The sequence below is a fragment of the Oncorhynchus gorbuscha genome, unplaced genomic scaffold (genome assembly GCF_021184085.1).
Source record: "Oncorhynchus gorbuscha isolate QuinsamMale2020 ecotype Even-year unplaced genomic scaffold, OgorEven_v1.0 Un_scaffold_2253, whole genome shotgun sequence".
Taxonomy (NCBI): Eukaryota; Metazoa; Chordata; class Actinopteri; order Salmoniformes; family Salmonidae; genus Oncorhynchus; species Oncorhynchus gorbuscha.
The window spans coordinates 39,735-58,462 of record NW_025746813.1 but is presented as its reverse complement, the minus strand read 5'-3'; the positions used below and the strand labels follow the sequence as shown (position 1 = coordinate 58,462).

General features: G+C 46.7%; 1 protein-coding gene and 1 long non-coding RNA gene across 2 annotated transcripts; one reads left to right on the top strand and one right to left on the bottom strand.

The window, feature by feature from the left end:
• Positions 1-17: 17 nt before the first annotated feature.
• On the bottom strand, positions 18-1,205 carry LOC124025453. The gene is made up of 2 exons (XR_006837187.1): positions 708-1,205; positions 18-489 (listed from the first exon to the last, which is right to left on the bottom strand). It is a non-coding gene; the product is annotated as an uncharacterized LOC124025453 (long non-coding RNA).
• Positions 1,206-1,425: 220 nt separating this feature from the next.
• On the top strand, positions 1,426-9,760 carry LOC124025454 (tektin-4-like). The gene is made up of 6 exons (XM_046338888.1): positions 1,426-2,085; positions 2,220-2,290; positions 6,839-6,982; positions 7,148-7,370; positions 8,994-9,148; positions 9,495-9,760. Exons 1-6 carry the CDS (start codon positions 1,546-1,548, stop codon positions 9,706-9,708), a joined length of 1,347 nt encoding a protein of 448 aa, XP_046194844.1. The 5' UTR covers positions 1,426-1,545; the 3' UTR covers positions 9,709-9,760.
• Positions 9,761-18,728: the final 8,968 nt, after the last annotated feature.

Below are 18,728 nucleotides of genomic sequence, written 5' to 3'. Positions count from 1 at the left end.
AATCTCACAGACATTCATACCTGAACTGCACCTTTATTTACCAAGGTAGAGTACATGATTAGTGAATATATTAAATGTACAGGCTACAATGTGGGGATCTCATGCTACATGTATATACGACTTGCATCCTTGGCACAAAGTTATATTCTACTCAATCCATAGGCTTCATTAATGTCATTCAGACTGTTTTGAAGTTGATACAACCAGCTATGATGGTTAAAGTTCATATCTAGGTTCTGAACTAATATGTATACCAAACGTTTGGGTCCATACACAGATCAGCTGGACAGCTACACATCCATAGGCATACAGGGATTTGATCCTCCACTGCCCAATAAGCAGGAACATAGTTAGCTAGTTACGTTATCCACAAGGCAAGCTTACAAAATTGTACATTCAATTTGCAGTAAACGCTTTTATCTAGCTAGATTCTTTACATCCACCGTTTCACAAGACGACAGCCTGGTTTGCTGGTTGTTTCAGGAGTCCCTAAAACAAACACGAATTACAATTTCATATTCATGTCCACACACCAATAAAGCTATCTAGTTGACTACTGTTAGCTAGTCAGAAAGCTTGTTAAATCGCGATTTTCGCAAATTTGACTTTATGATAAAACATATGCATACTCGTTTGTCTCTACATTAACTAACATATTCCTGTTAACTATGTTTTGCATGAATCGTTTTGCCGTTATAATCCCGTACATTTGCTTCCATCCTGGTATTTCTGTCCGGCATCTTTGCAGCAGCTGAGCCGGGTTACAGCCTATTCATTTAGGTACCAAAACACAGGAAAATGGACTGCCTGAGGTTGTCCAATAAGAAACGCTCGTTTTCCAGTGCAAATTGTTTGCCTACGTTGTGCTCCTGTGTGCACTAATGAATAAGGATCCTGCTATGGTAACAATGTCATTTTTTGTCTTATGGCGCCCCTTACTGTCTGTAATACGTAGCTACTCACCCGCTGTACTTGGACACAGTCCTGAAGACTGATTCCCATCAATAGACCCGAGACCTATGACTCTGTTAAAGGGTTTTAAAGTGGAGAGTTGGAGGGGTGTGAATATGCTTGTGTGTGTGTGTGTGGGTCTGCATGTATGTTTCTGGGGGGAAAACACAGGGGCCACTGTCATGTTAAAAGTTCAAGTTATTATTGACATTATTAAAACAATTATTATTCATCAATTAAAGTGGAAATCCTTAGTTGCGACATCCATTTTGTGGACATATAAATGGGTATATACATTTTGTTAGCACACCTAACATAGGCCTCTATTCAGATGAATACATTTGAAAAACTGTGTGTGTGTATGTCCTCCATGCACCATTTGTTGTTACCTGATAATGCATTTGGAACCGTGGGGCATTATCGCGTGACCAGTTACACAGTGTTTCCTTGGAAACAGGTCACCTGGCAACGCAGCGCAAATACAAAACATGTGATTCTTCACTTCCCCTGTGTGGCTCTTGTTATGCTGCGACTCCGTTAACTACAATCGGATCGCAGTGTTTTTAATATCAGGTATCACCAATTCGCCACAAAATGTCTTCAGAAGTTTTAGTGGCCAGACATAATTTCGACGGCAGGTCAGTTGCCCAAGCAGGCGAGCCGTTCCCGCCTCCAGACGCAGAGGCCACATTCAAGGAGGGCTTCTATCCCTCCTCCGGCTTGGCTACGGCGGGGTACCGTTCATCCAAGTACAGCCCGGAGGAATGGCACATCAATAACTTCTCTACCCTTCACCAGGCCGCTACTGACCGAAACAACGCCGAGAGGATTTGCTATGAGTCCAAAACACTGTATCAAGAGACCGAGGCCGGGACTCTGCGCACCCAAGCGGAGGGGACGCGGCACCTGGGAGAGAGACTGCAGCATATCCACTTCTGGAAGTCGGAGCTGCAGCGGCACATCGAGAAGCTGGTGGCCGAGACAGACCTCCTCCTGCAGCAGAAGAGGAGGCTGTTGAAGGCGCTGGACGCCACCGAGATCCCGTTCGCCATCGCCACGGATAACCTAACCTGTCGGGAACGGCGGCTGGGTCCCGACCTGGTTAAAGACGGCGTAGAGGAGGAGCTGCTTAAGGTGATTAAAAACAATAACATCGACTTGTCTTTGCTCAACTCGAAATACTTGTATCATTACTAAATGTTGCCTAGACGTTATTTCACTAGAAACCAATCTGAAAATAAGGTGATGGTTGTGTTTGTGTACCGCAGGAGGTGGAGTTAATCAGGAGCATCCAGGCTCTGTTGAAGAGAACGCTGAGTCAGGCTGTCAATCAAATCAAGTGAGCGTCACAATTAGTGTCACAATGAATATTTTAGATGCATCAGCAGTAACTACATACATGGTTTATTTATAAGATCCTCTCTTTTCATTTGATTGTGTCATCACACATTTCCACACATTAGTCTAGGAAAGACCTAAAGGAGACAGCTGAGCTGGGTTGTAACCTATTCATTAAGACTACAGCTGAGCTGGGTTGTAGCCTATTCATTAAGACTACAGCTGAGCTGGGTTGTAGCCTATTCATTAAGACTACAGCTGAGCTGGGTTGTAACCTATTCATTAAGACTACAGCTGAGCTGGGTTGTAGCCTATTCATTAAGACTACAGCTGAGCTGGGTTGTAGCCTATTCATTAAGACTACAGCTGAGCTGGGTTGTAGCCTATTCATTAATACTACAGCTGAGCTGGGTTGTAGCCTATTCATTAAGACTACAGCTGAGCTGGGTTGTAACCTATTCATTAAGACTACAGCTGAGCTGGGTTGTAGCCTATTCATTAAGACTACAGCTGAGCTGGGTTGTAGCCTATTCATTAAGACTACAGCTGAGCTGGGTTGTAGCCTATTCATTAAGACTACAGCTGAGCTGGGTTGTAACCTATTCATTAAGACTACAGCTGAGCTGGGTTGTAGCCTATTCATTAAGACTACAGCTGAGCTGGGTTGTAACCTATTCATTAAGACTACAGCTGAGCTGGGTTGTAGCCTATTCATTAAGACTACAGCTGAGCTGGGTTGTAGCCTATTCATTAAGACTACAGCTGAGCTGGGTTGTAGCCTATTCATTAAGACTACAGCTGAGCTGGGTTGTAGCCTATTCATTAAGACTACAGCTGAGCTGGGTTGTAGCCTATTCATTAAGACTACAGCTGAGCTGGGTTGTAGCCTATTCATTAAGACTACAGCTGAGCTGGGTTGTAGCCTGGGTTGTATTCATTAAGACTACAGCTGAGCTGGGTTGTAGCCTATTCATTAAGACTACAGCTGAGCTGGGTTGTAGCCTATTCATTAAGACTACAGCTGAGCTGGGTTGTAGCCTATTCATTAAGACTACAGCTGAGCTGGGTTGTAGCCTATTCATTAAGACTACAGCTGAGCTGGGTTGTAGCCTATTCATTAAGACTACAGCTGAGCTGGGTTGTAGCCTATTCATTAAGACTACAGCTGAGCTGGGTTGTAGCCTATTCATTAAGACTACAGCTGAGCTGGGTTGTAGCCTATTCATTAAGACTACAGCTGAGCTGGGTTGTAGCCTATTCATTAAGACTACAGCTGAGCTGGGTTGTAGCCTATTCATTAAGACTACAGCTGAGCTGGGTTGTAGCCTATTCATTAAGACTACAGCTGAGCTGGGTTGTAGCCTATTCATTAAGACTACAGCTGAGCTGGGTTGTAGCCTATTCATTAAGACTACAGCTGAGCTGGGTTGTAGCCTATTCATTAAGACTACAGCTGAGCTGGGTTGTAGCCTATTCATTAAGACTACAGCTGAGCTGGGTTGTAGCCTATTCATTAAGACTACAGCTGAGCTGGGTTGTAGCCTATTCATTAAGACTACAGCTGAGCTGGGTTGTAGCCTATTCATTAAGACTACAGCTGAGCTGGGTTGTAGCCTATTCATTAAGACTACAGCTGAGCTGGGTTGAGCTGGCTATTCATTAAGACTACAGCTGAGCTGGGTTGTAGCCTATTCATTAAGACTACAGATGAGCTGGGAGCTGGGTGTAGCCTATTCATTAAGACTACTGAGCACCTGAGCTGGGTTGTAGCCTATTCATTAAGACTACAGCTGAGCTGGGTTGTAGCCTATTCATTAAGACTACAGCTGAGCTGGGTTGTAGCCTATTCATTAAGACTACAGCTGAGCTGGGTTGTAGCCTATTCATTAAGACTACAGCTGAGCTGGGTTGTAGCCTATTCATTAAGACTACACCTGAGCTGGGTTGTAGCCTATTCATTAAGACTACAGCTGAGCTGGGTTGTAGCCTATTCATTAATACTACACCTGAGCTGGGTTGTAGCCTATTCATTAAGACTACAGCTGAGCTGGGTTGTAGCCTATTCATTAAGACTACAGATGAGCTGGGTTGTAGCCTATTCATTAATACTACAGCTGAGCTGGGTTGTAGCCTATTCATTAAGACTACAGCTTATCGGCCGTGATTGGGAGTCCCCATAGGGCGGCGCACAATTGTCCCAGCGTCGTCAGGGGTAGGCCGTCATTGTAAATAATAATTTGCTCTTAACTGACTTGCCTAGTTCAAGAAAGGTTCAATCTTTTTTTCTTTAAAAAAAACAAAACAGTTAGCACACCCAACACAGCCTATTTTCAGGTGAATACATTTGAAAAGTGTGTGTGTTCATCCATCAATCATTTGTTTTTAGCCTTCTTGAAAATTCCTTTTGAACAGTGGGGCATTATCGTGTGTCCAGCTACTCACAGTGCTTCATTGGAAAATGGTAACCTGGCAACACATCGCAAATACAAAAATGTATTCTTAATTTCACGTCCCCTGTGTTGCTAAGGCCCATCCTCTACTCCCTGTTCACCCACGACTGCGTGGTCCCACACGACTCCAACACCATCATCAAGTTTTCTGACGATACAACGGTGGTAGGCCTCGTCACCGACAACAATGAGAGAGTCTACAGGGAGGAGGTCAGAGACCTGGCAGTGTGGTGCCAGGACAACAACCTCTCCCTCAACATGGACAAAACAAAGGAGCTGATCTGGAATACAGGAAACGGAGGGCCGAGCCTCTACAATCCACATGGACGGGGTTGTAGTGAAGACGGTCGAGACCTTCAAGTTCCTTGGTGTTCACATCACTAGGGATCCATCATGGTCCAAACACACCAACACAGAGGTGGAAAGGGCATGACAACGTCTCTTCCCCCTCAGGAGGCTGAAAAGATTTGGCATGAGCCCTCAGATCCTCTAAAGGTTATACAGCTGCACCATAGAGAGCCTTTTGACTGGCTGCTGCACCGCCTGGTATGGCAACTGATCGGTGTCCGACCGCTAGGCGCTACAGAGGGTAGTGCGTATGGCCCAGTACATAACTGGGGCTGAGCTCCCTGCCATCCTGGACCTCTATACCAGGCGGTGTCAGAGGAAGGCCCTAAAAATGGTCAAAGACTCCAGCCACTCTAGTCATAGACTGTTCTCTCTGCTACCGCACGGCAAGCACTACCGGAGCGCCAAGTCTAGGACCAAAAGGCTCCTGAACAGCTTCTACCCCAAAGCTATTAGACTGCTGAACAGTTAATCACATGACTATTAGACTGCTGAACAATTAATCACATGACTATTATACTGCTGAACAGTTAATCACATGACTATTAGACTGCTGAACAATTAATCACATGACTATTATACTGCTGAACAGTTAATCACATGACTATTAGACTGCTGAACAATTAATCACATGACTATTATTATTCTTCCCTTGAGTTGCGTTCCCATGCAAAACTAGACAGATAGCTAACAACTAAGTCTTCAATAAAACTCCCAAGGCGTGACTTTTCTTGAATGAATATATTGAAACGTTTATGTTGTGAAACTGCAAAATACAGAAAAGAATATACTTTAGTGTTCAATTCACACCGACATACTACCGACATACTGTAGATGTACATTAAACATTTGAAGTTGCATAAATACAAAGCACGCGCTAAGGTACCATGCATCTGGCATGATGCCAAACCATATAGCTAATTGTTAACCATATGGTAATTGCTCCTTTCATTACTCTAATAATGTATAACCATCTATGTAGAATAACAAAGCATATTACACTAAAAACAGTAACAAAACTACAGTATTGTATATTTTACAATTCGTTTGCATGACGCATGAGCAAAGTAATACAGCTAACGACATACACAAAAGGCATTGCAATTTGTGAGTAAATGCAACCAACATTGATATGTAAGAAACTCTATCAATAACAAGATTATCATCATTAGCTAAATGCTTGAATTGAACTTACAAAGGCTGAAGCGTGACAAGAAATAACTACATTGAAAGACCTGCACCGTAGTCTTGTTTGTAGCTGCTCTATGCGTGCAAAACAAATTCTGAACTTCCTGTTTGCGTCGTCTCTCTAAGTACCAGAAAGCGCCACTAGGGGGCAAATAACACCATTGAACACAATGAAAATCCAATTTAACCATTGTAATAAAATAATCTGTTATCTTCTAACAGGATGGCAGCACAATTATACTGCTGAACAGTTAATCACATGACTATTAGACTGCTGAACAGTTAATCACATGACTATTAGACTGCTGAACAGTTAATCACATGACTATTAGACTGCTGAACAGTTAATCACATGACTATTAGACTGCTGAACAGTTAATCACATGACTATTAGACTGCTGAACAATTAATCACATGACTATTAGACTGCTGAACAGTTAATCACATGACTATCCTCACTTCAGCTTTTCACTCCCTACCAGACCCTCATCAGACCCTCACACTGGATTTCTGCCCCTCACTGTGTCCCACTGTGTGTGTGTGTGTGTGTGTGTGTGTATCAGGTGTAACAGAGATGCCAAGCAGACTCTAGAGCTGGACTGGTCTGATAAGTACCAGGCCTACAGTCTGGATGACCAGTGTGGTCGCTACAACAACATGAGTACTGACACTCAGTACCACCCCAACTCAGACAACCTACAGGACCAGTGAGTAGCTGTATAATACACACAGTACCACCCCAACTCAGTACCACCCCAACTCAGTACCACCCCAACTCAGTACCACCCCAACTCAGTACCACCCCAACTCAGACACCACGTTGGTGTGTGTGTGTATTAATAGTGTGTTAACATCTCCCTCCTCTCTCCCAGGCTGTGTAACCGTGATGCGTGGCTGTCTTTCACCCAGGACAACCTGTCTGTGGCTCAGCGGGAGGAGCAGGCCAGTGTGGAGCTCAGGCTGCTGGTGGAGAGGGTCCTACAGGAGACTGCTGAGGACCTGAGGGTCCAGTGCTCCAACGTAGACCAGGCCTTCAGCCAGCGCTGTCTGCAGCTCACTGAGGCCAAGACACAGCTACAACTGCATCTCAGTCAGGTGTGTTGGGGTGGGGGGGTTGGTGGAGGTGGTGTGTGTGTGTGTCGTTTCAATGGCCAAAACTCAACCCTTCCTCTAATTAAACAAAACATACAGAAATTGATGCCTACCCAGCAGGCAAAGGGAATGTTTTCATCTGAAGACCTGAAGGTTTTCATGACATTCAGCGCCTTCAGAAAGTATTCAGACCCCTTCCCCTTTTTACACATTTTGTGACGTTACAGCCTTATTCTAAAATGGATACAATTGTTTTTTTATCCTCCTCAATCTACACACAATACCCCATAATGACATCACAATACCCCATAATGACATCACAATACCCCATAATGACAAAGCGAAAACAGGTCTGATGAAACCAAGATTGAACTCTTTGGCTTGAATGTCAAGCGTCACGTCTGGAGGAAACCTAGCACCATCCCTACGGTGAAGCATGGTGGTGGCAGCATCATGCTGTGGGGATGTTTTTCAGGGGCAGGCGCAATAGTATAGTCAGGATCGAGTCAAAGATGAATGGAGCGATCCTTGATGAAAACCTGCTCCAGAGTGCTCAGGATCTCAGACGGGGACAAAGGTTCAGCTTCCAACAGAATAATAACCCTAAGCACACAGCCAAGACAACACAAGAGTGTCTTCAGGACAAGTCTCTGAATGTCCTTGAGTGGCCCAGCCAGAGTCCGGACTTGAACCTGATCGAACATCTCTGGAGAGACCTGAAAATATCTGTGCAGTGACACTCCCCATCCAACCTGACAGACCTTGAGAGGATCTGCAGAGAAGAATGGGAGAAACTCCCCAAATACAGATGTGCCAAGCTTGTAGTCTCATACCCAAGAAGACTCGAGGCTGTAATTGCTGCCAAAGCTTCTTCAACAAAATACTGAGTGAAGGGTCTGAATACTTTATATGTATTTTTTTCTTTGTATAAATTTGCAAAAATGTCAAAAAAATCTGTTTTTGCTTTGTCATTATTAGGTATTGTGATGTCAGTATGGGGTATTGTGATATCAGTATGGGGTATTGTGATGTCAGTATGGGGTATTGTGATGTCAGTATGGGGTATTGTGATGTCAGTATGGGGTATTGTGATGTCAGTATGGGGTATTGTGATGTCAGTATGGGGTATTGTGATGTCAGTATGGGGTATTGTGATGTCAGTATGGGGTATTGTGATGTCAGTATGGGGTATTGTGATGTCAGTATGGTGTATTGTGATGTCATTATGGGGTATTGTGATGTCAGTATGGGGTTTTGTGATGTCAGTATGGTGTATTGTGATGTCATTATGGGGTATTGTGATGTCAGTATGGGGTATTGTGTGTACATTGATGAGGGTTTATTTGTATTTAATCTATTTTAGAATAAGGCTGTAACATAACAAAATGTGGAAGGAGTCAAGGGGTCAGAATACTTTCCGAAGGCACTGTATTTATCCACCCCTAAGGGTTATCCAGCTGAGGCTGGAATGCAGAGAATGCTGCACCTGAACTCAACTGTGTGTGTGTGTGTGTGTGTGTGTGTGTGTGTGTGTGTGTGTGTGTGTGTGTGTGTGTGTGTGTGTGTGTGTGTGTGTGTGTGTGTGTGTGTGTGTGTGTGTGTGTGTGTGTGTGTGTGTGTGTGTAGATCCTGGATCAGATCGGGGCCCAGGAGAGGAACATTGTGTCTCTTCAGCAGGCTCTGTATGATAAAGAGGCCCCTCTGAGAGTGGCTCAGTCCCGGCTGCACCAACGCTCACACAGACCCCACATGGAGCTCTGTAGGGACAACCCACAATTCAGGTACACACACAAACAGACAGAAGCACACACAGAGATGCAAGCCAGTAAGCACTCACACGGACGTACACACAAACACACACCCAAACCTATCTGTCTATCGCACTCTCTCTCCCATCTTTCACAAACTCCTACACTGGTATGACAAGCTCCTCTCCTTCCCCTCTCTCTCTCTCTCTCTCTCTCTCTCTCTCTCTCTCCCTCTCTCTCTCTCTCTCTCTCTCTCTCTCTCTCTCTCTCTTCCCGTCCCTCTATCATCTCTGTCGCTCTCTTTCTCTCTCCTTGTGCTGCTATCCCCTCCTTTCTATCTCTCTCCCTCTTTCCCCTAACTCTCTCTCTCTGTCTCCAGCCTGGTGGGCGAGGCAGGTCAGATCTCCCAGACCATGTCATCCCTGCAGCAGCAGCTGTCTGCAGCGCGGAGCTCCCTGTCCCACCTGGAGGAGTCCCGCATGGTGCTGGAGAAGGACATTGGCTGTAAGACCCACAGTCTGCTCATTGACAGGGACAAGTGCATGTCCCACCGCACCCGCTACCCCTCCATCATAGCCCTGTCTGGGTACTGAAGAGAGAGAGAGACAGAGGGATATGGGGACGTGTGTGTGTGTGTGTGTGTGTGTGTGTGTGTGTGTGTGTGTGTGTGTGTGTGTGTGTGTGTGTGTGTGTGTGTGTGTGTGTGTGTGTGTGTGTGTGTGTGTGTGTGTGTGTGTGTGTGTGTGTGTGTGTGTGTGTGTGTGTGTGTGATCAAGTCTGTATTAGCGACTAGTGCAACATTGTGTGCATTTGCTTGGTGTTTCCAGTTGTGTTGTGTCAATCAATAAAGGCTTGTCTGTCACAGCTGACTGATCACTAGACACTCGTCTAAGAGTGTACACTAAAGCAGTAACATACTCCCTTCCCTCTGCCCTCGATCACTCCCCTTCATGTGTCTAACACAACTGGTAGATGTAACCCAGGGCAACCCAAACTTCTTCCTACAGATCAACGGTCCTGTAGGTTTACACTCCAACCCTGTTCCTACAGATCTACTGTCCTGTAGGTTTACACTCCAACCCTGTTCCTACAGATCTACAGTCCTGTAGGTTTGCACTCCAACCCTGTTCCTACAGATCAACTGTCCTGTAGGTTTACACTCCAACCCTGTTCCTACAGTCTACTGTCCTATAGGTTTACACTCCAACCCTGTTCCTACAGATCTACTGTCCTATAGGTTTACACTCCAACCCTGTTCCTACAGATCTACTGTCCTGTAGGTTTACACTCCAACCCTGTTCCTACAGATCAACTGTCCTGTAGGTTTACACTCCAACCCTGTTCCTACAGATCTACTGTCCTGTAGGTTTACACTCCAACCCTGTTCCTACAGTCTACTGTCCTATAGGTTTACACTCCAACCCTGTTCCTACAGATCAACTGTCCTGTGGGTTTACACTCCAACCCTGTTCCTACAGATCTACTGTCCTGTAGGTTTACACTCCAACCCTGTTCCTACAGATCAACTGTCCTGTGGGTTTACACTCCAACCCTGTTCCTACAGATCTACTGTCCTGTAGGTTTACACTCCAACCCTGTTCCTACAGATCCACTGTCCTGTAGGTTTACACTCCAACCCTGTTCCTACAGATCAACGGTCCTGTAGGTTTACACTCCAACCCTGTTCCTACAGATCAACTGTCCTGTAGGTTTTCACTCTAACCCTGTTCCTACAGATCAATTCAGCTGCTCAGGTCTTGGTGAGAAGCTAATTAGTAGAATCAGGTTCCTAGATTAAGGTTGGACTGAAAACCAACAGGAAGAGGTTTGGACTGAAAACCTACAGGATGTTCCACAGAAGAGGGTTGGACTGAAAACCTGTAGGATGGTAGATCCCCAGGAAGAGAGTGGGACTGAAAACCTACAGGATGGTCCCCAGGAAGAGTTTGGACTGAACCCAGGATGGTAGATCCCCAGGAAGAGGGTTGGACTGTCCTACAGGATGGTAGATCCCCAGGAAGAGAGTTGGACTAAAAACATACAGGATGGTAGATCCCCAGGAAGAGAGTTGGACTAAAAACATACAGGATGGTAGATCCCCAGGAAGAGAGTTGGACTAAAAACATACAGGATGGTAGATCCCCAGGAAGAGAGTTGGACTAAAAACCTACAGGATGGTAAATCCCCAGGAAGAGAGTTGGGCAGCCCTGGTCTAATTTCTGCCATCTTGCTTTCACACATCCAGTCCTATCAGATCTGTGAATGAGGACAGAGGGGAGGGAACATCTTCCTGGGCCTGTATCCCAACTGGCACACTATTCCCATAAGGCTCTGGTCTAAAGAAGTGCACTATATAGGGAATAGGGCTCTGGTCGAAAGAAGTGCACTATATAGGGAATAGGGCTCTGATCTAAAGAAGTGCACTATAACCTTATAGGGCTCTGGTTAAAATAAGTGCACTATATAGGGAATAGGGCTCTGGTTAAAAGGTCTTGGGAATAGGGTGCAATTTGGTGTAACCCCTCTACATTAAATGTGAAATGAAGGAAACTGAAAGAAAGTGTATGCATGTATTCCTAGGTAAAGAACAACAATACATTGAATGTGTAAGACCCCTTGTTGAAATTCTGTTGATTGGTCCAAAAACCACTGTCACTTTAAGTATTCGGTCATGGTATTAGGAAGGAGAGCAAAATGGGTTGGAGAAACAATGAATGAAACTATTTTTTGAACACTTTGAAAGTGAAGCAATTAGGTGCCTGAAAACCTAACTCTGGTTCTAAGTGGTTTTCCCCTGAACTCGTCAGTTGGTCTTACCCAAATCAAACTTTATTTTTCATATGTGAATATAACAAGGTAGACTTTACCAGGAAATGCTGACTTTACAAGCCCTTAACCAACAGTGATCTAGAAGAATAAAATGTTTACCAATTAGGCTAAAATAAAAAGTCATAATAAAAAGTAGCACAATAAGAACAACAATTGGAGGCTTTAAACAGGAGGCACCGGTACAGGATGGGAGATTTAAACCCCGGAAGAGAGTGTGGAGGCTAAAAGGAGGCACCGGTACAGGATGGTAGGCTATCCCCAGGAAGGTACCGAGTTGGGAGGCTTTAAACAGGAGGCACCGGTACCGGTCAGTGTGGAATATACAGGAGGCACCATCTTGTCAGTGTGGAGGCTATATACAGGGGGCACCGGTACCGAGTCTGTGGAGGCTTTAAACAGGAGGCACCGGTACCGAGTCAGTGTGGAGGCTATATACAGGAGGCACCGGTACATCAGTGTGGAGGCTATATCAGGAGGCACCTGGCAGTGTGGAGGCTATTCCCATAAGGGGCACTGGTCCGAGTCAATGTGGAGGCTTTATACAGGAGGCATAGGGCAGTGTGGAGGCTATATACAGGAGGCACCGGTATCAGTGGGAGGCTATAGGAGGCACTGATCAAAGAAGTGGAGGCTTTATAGGGAGGCATAGGGCAGTGTGGAGGCTATAAAGGGGGCACTATAGTCAATGTGGAATAGGAGGCACCGGTACCGAGTCAAGTGGAGGCTATATAGGGAATAGGGTGCAATTTGGTGGCTAACCACCGGTACATTCAATGTGAAATGAAGGGAAACTGAAAGAGTCAATGTGTTTATAAAGGGGCACCGTATTCATTGAATGTGTAGTCAGTGTGGAGGCTAAAGAACAACAATAATGTGGAGGCTGTAAGGACCCACTGGTTGAGTCAATGTGGAGGCTATATCCAGGGGCACCGACCACAATGTGGAGGCTTTAAGTATTCGGTCATGTAGAGGCTATTAGGAGGCACCGGTAGAGCAAAATGGAGGCTGTGTGAGAAACAATGAATGAAACTATTTTTTGAACACTTTGAAAGTGAAGGCTATATACAGGTGGCCGTAGTACCTCAATGTGGTTCTAAGTGGTTTCACCCTGAACTCGAGTCAGTTGGTCTTACCCAAAGGCAAACTTTATTTTTCATATGTGGAATATACAGGGGGCACCGGTACCGAGTCAATGTGGACTTTAAACCACCGTGCTGAGGCTTTACAGGAGGCACCGGTAAAATGTCCAGTCAGTGTGGAGGCTAAAAGGAAAAAGTCCATAGGCTATAAAAAGGGCACCGGTAAGTCAATGTGGAGGCAATAAGAACAACAATAGCGAGGCTTTAAACAGGAGGCACCGGTACCGAGTCAATGTGGAGGCTATATACAGGAGGCACCGGTACCGAGTCAATGTAGAGGCTATATACAGGAGGCACCGGTACCGAGTCAATGTGGAGGCTATATACAGGAGGCACCGGTACCGAGTCAATGTGGAGGCTATATACAGGAGGCACCGGTACCGAGTCAGTGTGGAGGCTATATACAGGAGGCACCGGTACCGAGTCAGTGTGGAGGCTATATACAGGGGGCACCGGTACCGAGTCAATGTGGAGGCTTTAAACAGGAGGCACCGGTACCGAGTCAGTGTGGAGGCTATATACAGGAGGCACCGGTACCGAGTCAGTGTGGAGGCTATATACAGGAGGCACCGGTACCGAGTCAGTGTGGAGGCTATATACAGGGGGCACCGGTACCGAGTCAATGTGGAGGCTTTATACAGGAGGCACCGGTACCGAGTCAGTGTGGAGGCTATATACAGGAGGCACCGGTACCGAGTCAGTGTGGAGGCTATATACAGGAGGCACCGGTACCGAGTCAATGTGGAGGCTTTATACAGGAGGCACCGGTACCGAGTCAGTGTGGAGGCTATATACAGGGGGCACCGGTACCGAGTCAATGTGGAGGCTTTATACAGGAGGCACCGGTACCGAGTCAATGTGGAGGCTATATACAGGAGGCACCGGTACCGAGTCAATGTGGAGGCTTTATACAGGAGGCACCGGTACCGAGTCAATGTGGAGGCTATATACAGGGGGCACCGGTACCGAGTCAATGTGGAGGCTTTATACAGGGGGCACCGGTACCGAGTCAGTGTGGAGGCTATATACAGGGGGCACCGGTACCGAGTCAATGTGGAGGCTATATACAGGAGGCACTGGTACCGAGTCAATGTGGAGGCTATATACAGGGGGCACCGGTACCGAGTCAATGTGGAGGCTATATACAGGAGGCACCGGTACCGAGTCAATGTAGAGGCTATATACAGGAGGCACCGGTACCGAGTCAATGTGGAGGCTATATACAGGAGGCACCGGTACCGAGTCAATGTGGAGGCTATATACAGGAGGCACCGGTACCGAGTCAATGTAGAGGCTATATACAGGAGGCACCGGTACCGAGTCAATGTGGAGGCTATATACAGGAGGCACCGGTACCGAGTCAATGTGGAGGCTATATACAGGAGGCACCGGTACCGAGTCAGTGTGGAGGCTATATACAGGAGGCACCGGTACCGAGTCAATGTGGAGGCTATATACAGGAGGCACCGGTACCGAGTCAATGTGGAGGCTATATACAGGGGGCACCGGTACCGAGTCAATGTGGAGGCTATATACAGTAGGCACCGGTACCGAGTCAATGTGGAGGCTATATACAGGAGGCACCGGTACCGAGTCAATGTGGAGGCTATATACAGGAGGCACCGCTACCGAGTCAGTGTGGAGGCTATATACAGGAGGCACCGGTACCGAGTCAATGTGGAGGCTATATACAGGAGGCACCGGTACCGAGTCAGTGTGGAGGTTATATACAGGAGGCACCGGTACCGAGTCAGTGTGGAGGCTTTATACAGGGGGCACCGGTACCGAGTCAGTGTGGAGGCTTTATACAGGGGGCACCGGTATCGAGTCAGTATGGAGTCTTTATACAGGGGGCACCGGTACTGAGTCAGTGTGGAGGCTATATACAGGGGGCACCGGTACCGAGTCACTGTGGAGGCTATATACAGGGGGTACCGGTACCGAGTCAGTGTGGAGGCTATATACAGGGGGCACCTGACCCAGTACCTAACTCTGGTCCTAAGTTGTCTACCCCTGAACTAGCCAGTTGGTCTGACCCAGTACCTAACTCTGGTCCTAAGTTGTCTACCCCTGAACTAGCCAGTTGGTCTGACCCAGTACCTAACTCTGGTCCTAAGTAGTCTACCCCTGAACTAGTTAGTTGGTCTGACCCAGTACCTAACTCTGGTCCTAAGTTGTCTACCCCTGAACTAGCCAGTTGGTCTGACCCAGTACCTAACTCTGGTCCTAAGTAGTCTACCCCTGAACTAGCCAGTTGGTCTGACCCAGTACCTAACTCTGGTCCTAAGTTGTCTACCCCTGAACTAGCCAGTTGGTCTGACCCAGTACCTAACTCTGGTCCTAAGTTGTCTACCCCTGAACTAGTCAGTTGGTCTGACCCAGTACCTAACTCTGGTCCTAAGTTGTCTGAACTAGCCAGTTGGCCTGACCTACCTAACTCTGGTTGTCTACCCCTGAACTAGCCAGTTGGTCTGACCCAGTACCTAACTCTGGTCCTAAGTAGTCTACCCCTGAACTAGCCAGTTGGTCTGACCCAGTACCTAACTCTGGTACTAAGTAGTCTACCCCTGAACTAGTCAGTTGGTCTGACCCAGTACCTAACTCTGGTACTAAGTAGTCTACCCCTGACCTAGCCAGTTGGTCTGACCCAGTACCTAACTCTGGTACTAAGTAGTCTACCCCTGAACTAGCCAGTTGGTCTGACCCAGTACCTAACTCTGGTCCTAAGTAGTCTGAACTAGCCAGTTGGTCTGACCCAGTACCTAACTCTGGTCCTAAGTCTACCCCTGAACTAGCCAGTTGGTCTGACCCAGTACCTAACTCTGGTCCTAAGTAGTCTAAACTAGTTAGTCTACCCAGTACTGAACTAGAACTAGCAGTTGGTCTGACCCAGTACCTAACTCTGGTCCTAAGTAGTCTACCCCTGAACTAGCCAGTTGGTCTGACCCAGTACCTAACTCTGGTCTAAGTTGTCTACCCCTGAACTAGCCAGTTGGTCTGACCCAGTACCTAACTCTGGTCCTAAGTTGTCTACCCCTGAACTAGTCAGTTGGTCTGACCCAGTACCTAACTCTGGTCCTAAGTTGTCTACCCTGAACTAGCCAGTTGGTCTGACCCCCTGAGCCAGTTGGTCTGACCCAGTAAACTCTGGTCCTAAGTAGTCTACCCCTGAACTAGCCAGTTGGTCTGACCCAGTACCTAACTCTGGTACCTACCCCTGAACTAGTCAGTTGGTCTGACCCAGTACCTAACTCTGGTACTAAGTAGTCTACCCCTGACCTAGCCAGTTGGTCTGACCCAGTACCTAACTCTGGTACTAAGTAGTCTACCCCTGAACTAGCCAGTTGGTCTGACCCAGTACCTAACTCTGGTCCTAAGTAGTCTACCCCTGAACTAGCCAGTTGGTCTGACCCAGTACCTAACTCTGGTCCTAAGTAGTCTACCCCTGAACTAGCCAGTTGGTCTGACCCAGTACCTAACTCTGGTACTAAGTAGTCTACCCCTGAACTAGTCAGTTGGTCTGACCCAGTACCTAACTCTGGTACTAAGTAGTCTACCCCTGACCTAGCCAGTTGGTCTGACCCAGTACCTAACTCTGGTACTAAGTAGTCTACCCCTGAACTAGCCAGTTGGTCTGACCCAGTACCTAACTCTGGTACTACCCCTGAACTAGCCAGTAGTCCTAACTCTGGTCCTGTAGTCTACCCCTGAACTAGCCAGTTGGTCTGACCCAGTACCTAACTCTGGTACTAAGTAGTCTACCCCTGAACTAGCCAGTTGGTCTGACCCAGTACCTAACTCTGGTACTAAGTAGTCTACCCCTGACCTAAGCCAGTTGGTCTGACCCAGTACCTAACTCTGGTACTAAGTAGTCTACCCCTGAACTAGCCAGTTGGTCTGACCCAGTACTAACTCTGGTACTAAGTAGTCTACCCCTGACCTAAGCCAGTTGGTCTGACCCAGTACCTAACTCTGACCACATGATAGCAGTAGAGAACTATGAATTCAACAGAGACCATCAGAGAGAGTGAGTGTGTGTGTGTGTGTGTGTGTGTGTGTGTGTGTGTGTGTGTGTGTGTGTGTGTGTGTGTGTGTGTGTGTGTGTGTGTGTGTGTGTGTGTGTGTGTGTGTGTGTGTGTGTGTGTGTGTGTGTGTTTCCATCTCACAAAAACAAGCTGAGAAAATACTATGCAAATCATCAGACATCCACTGATGACCACTGACACCCTCATGTAGATCTCATCTAAGACAATATGATGTGTTAGGATGCATGTCGTGTGTGTTTGTCAAAAGACGACAATGCCCAGATGTTTTTAATCTGTGTGTACTGTTTCTGTCAGTGAGGAAATTAACTTCCTCTCCCTCTCTCTCCTACCTCCTCTTTTCTCCCTCTCTCTCCCTCCTCCTCTTTTCTCCCTCTCTCTCCTACCTCCTCTTTTCTCCCTCTCTCTCCTACCTCCTCTTTTCTCCCTCTCTCTCCTACCTCCTCTTTTCTCCCTCTCTCTCCTGCCTCCTCTTTTCTCCCTCTCTCTCCTGCCTCCTCTTTCCTCCCTCTCTCTCCTACCTCCTCTTTTCTCCCTCTCTCTCCCTCCTCCTCTTTTCTCCCTCTCTCTCCCTCCTCCTCTTTCTCCCTCTCTCTCCTGCCTCCTCTTTTCTCCCTCTCTCTCCTGCCTCCTCTTTTCTCCCTCTCTCTCCTACCTCCTCTTTTCTCCCTCTCTCTCCTACCTCCTCTTTTCTCCCTCTCTCTCCTACCTCCACTTTTCTCCCTCTCCCTCTCCCTCCTCCTCCTCCTCCTCCTCCTCCTCCTCAGATCTTTCCCTGTCTATCATCCTTTCTTCTCTTTCTGTTGTGGCTGTTGTGTGTGTTTATGTGTAGGTACGCGCTTGTGTCTGCCTCTGTCACGGCAGATTTCCTCCTCTTCCTCAGAAGAGGTGTAGCAAGGATCGGACCAATACGCAGCGTGGTAAGTGTCCATGGTTTTTAATGATTTTTTTTACATGAACACATACAATATAACAACGTGAACTGGCAACGAAACAGTCCCGTGTGGCACAAACACAGTCGCAGGAAATAATCACCCACAAAATACCCAAAGAACATGGCTGCCTAAATATGGTTCCCAATCAGAGACAACGATAAACACCTGCCTCTGATTGAGAACCAATCTAGGCAACCATAGACCTGCATAAACACCTAGAATGAACACAACCCCATAAATCTACAAAAAACCCTAGACAGTACAAACACCATAGATGAGACAAAAAGCATACATCACCCATGTCACACCCTGGCCTAACCAAAATAATAAAGAAAACAAAGATAACTAAGGCCAGGGCGTGACACCTAAACCCATAGGGGAGGGTCTGACAGCCTCTCGGATGAGTGAGTTATAAATATCTGGGAGAGAGAAAGGGAAGAGGGAGGGGAGAGAGAATGGAGGGCAGTGTGTGTGTGTGTGTGACTTGAGTTTAAAGGTTTCTCTGTAAGTTAAAGATTAGCATGACTTTGTGCATATCTGATGTAGAAATGTAATGTTGGAAAGCTAACACAAACACAGTGACAGTAGCAGAATATCTGAGGAGATATGAGTCTGTTCTGATACAGAATAACTGAGGAGATATGAGTCTGTTCTGATACAGAATAAC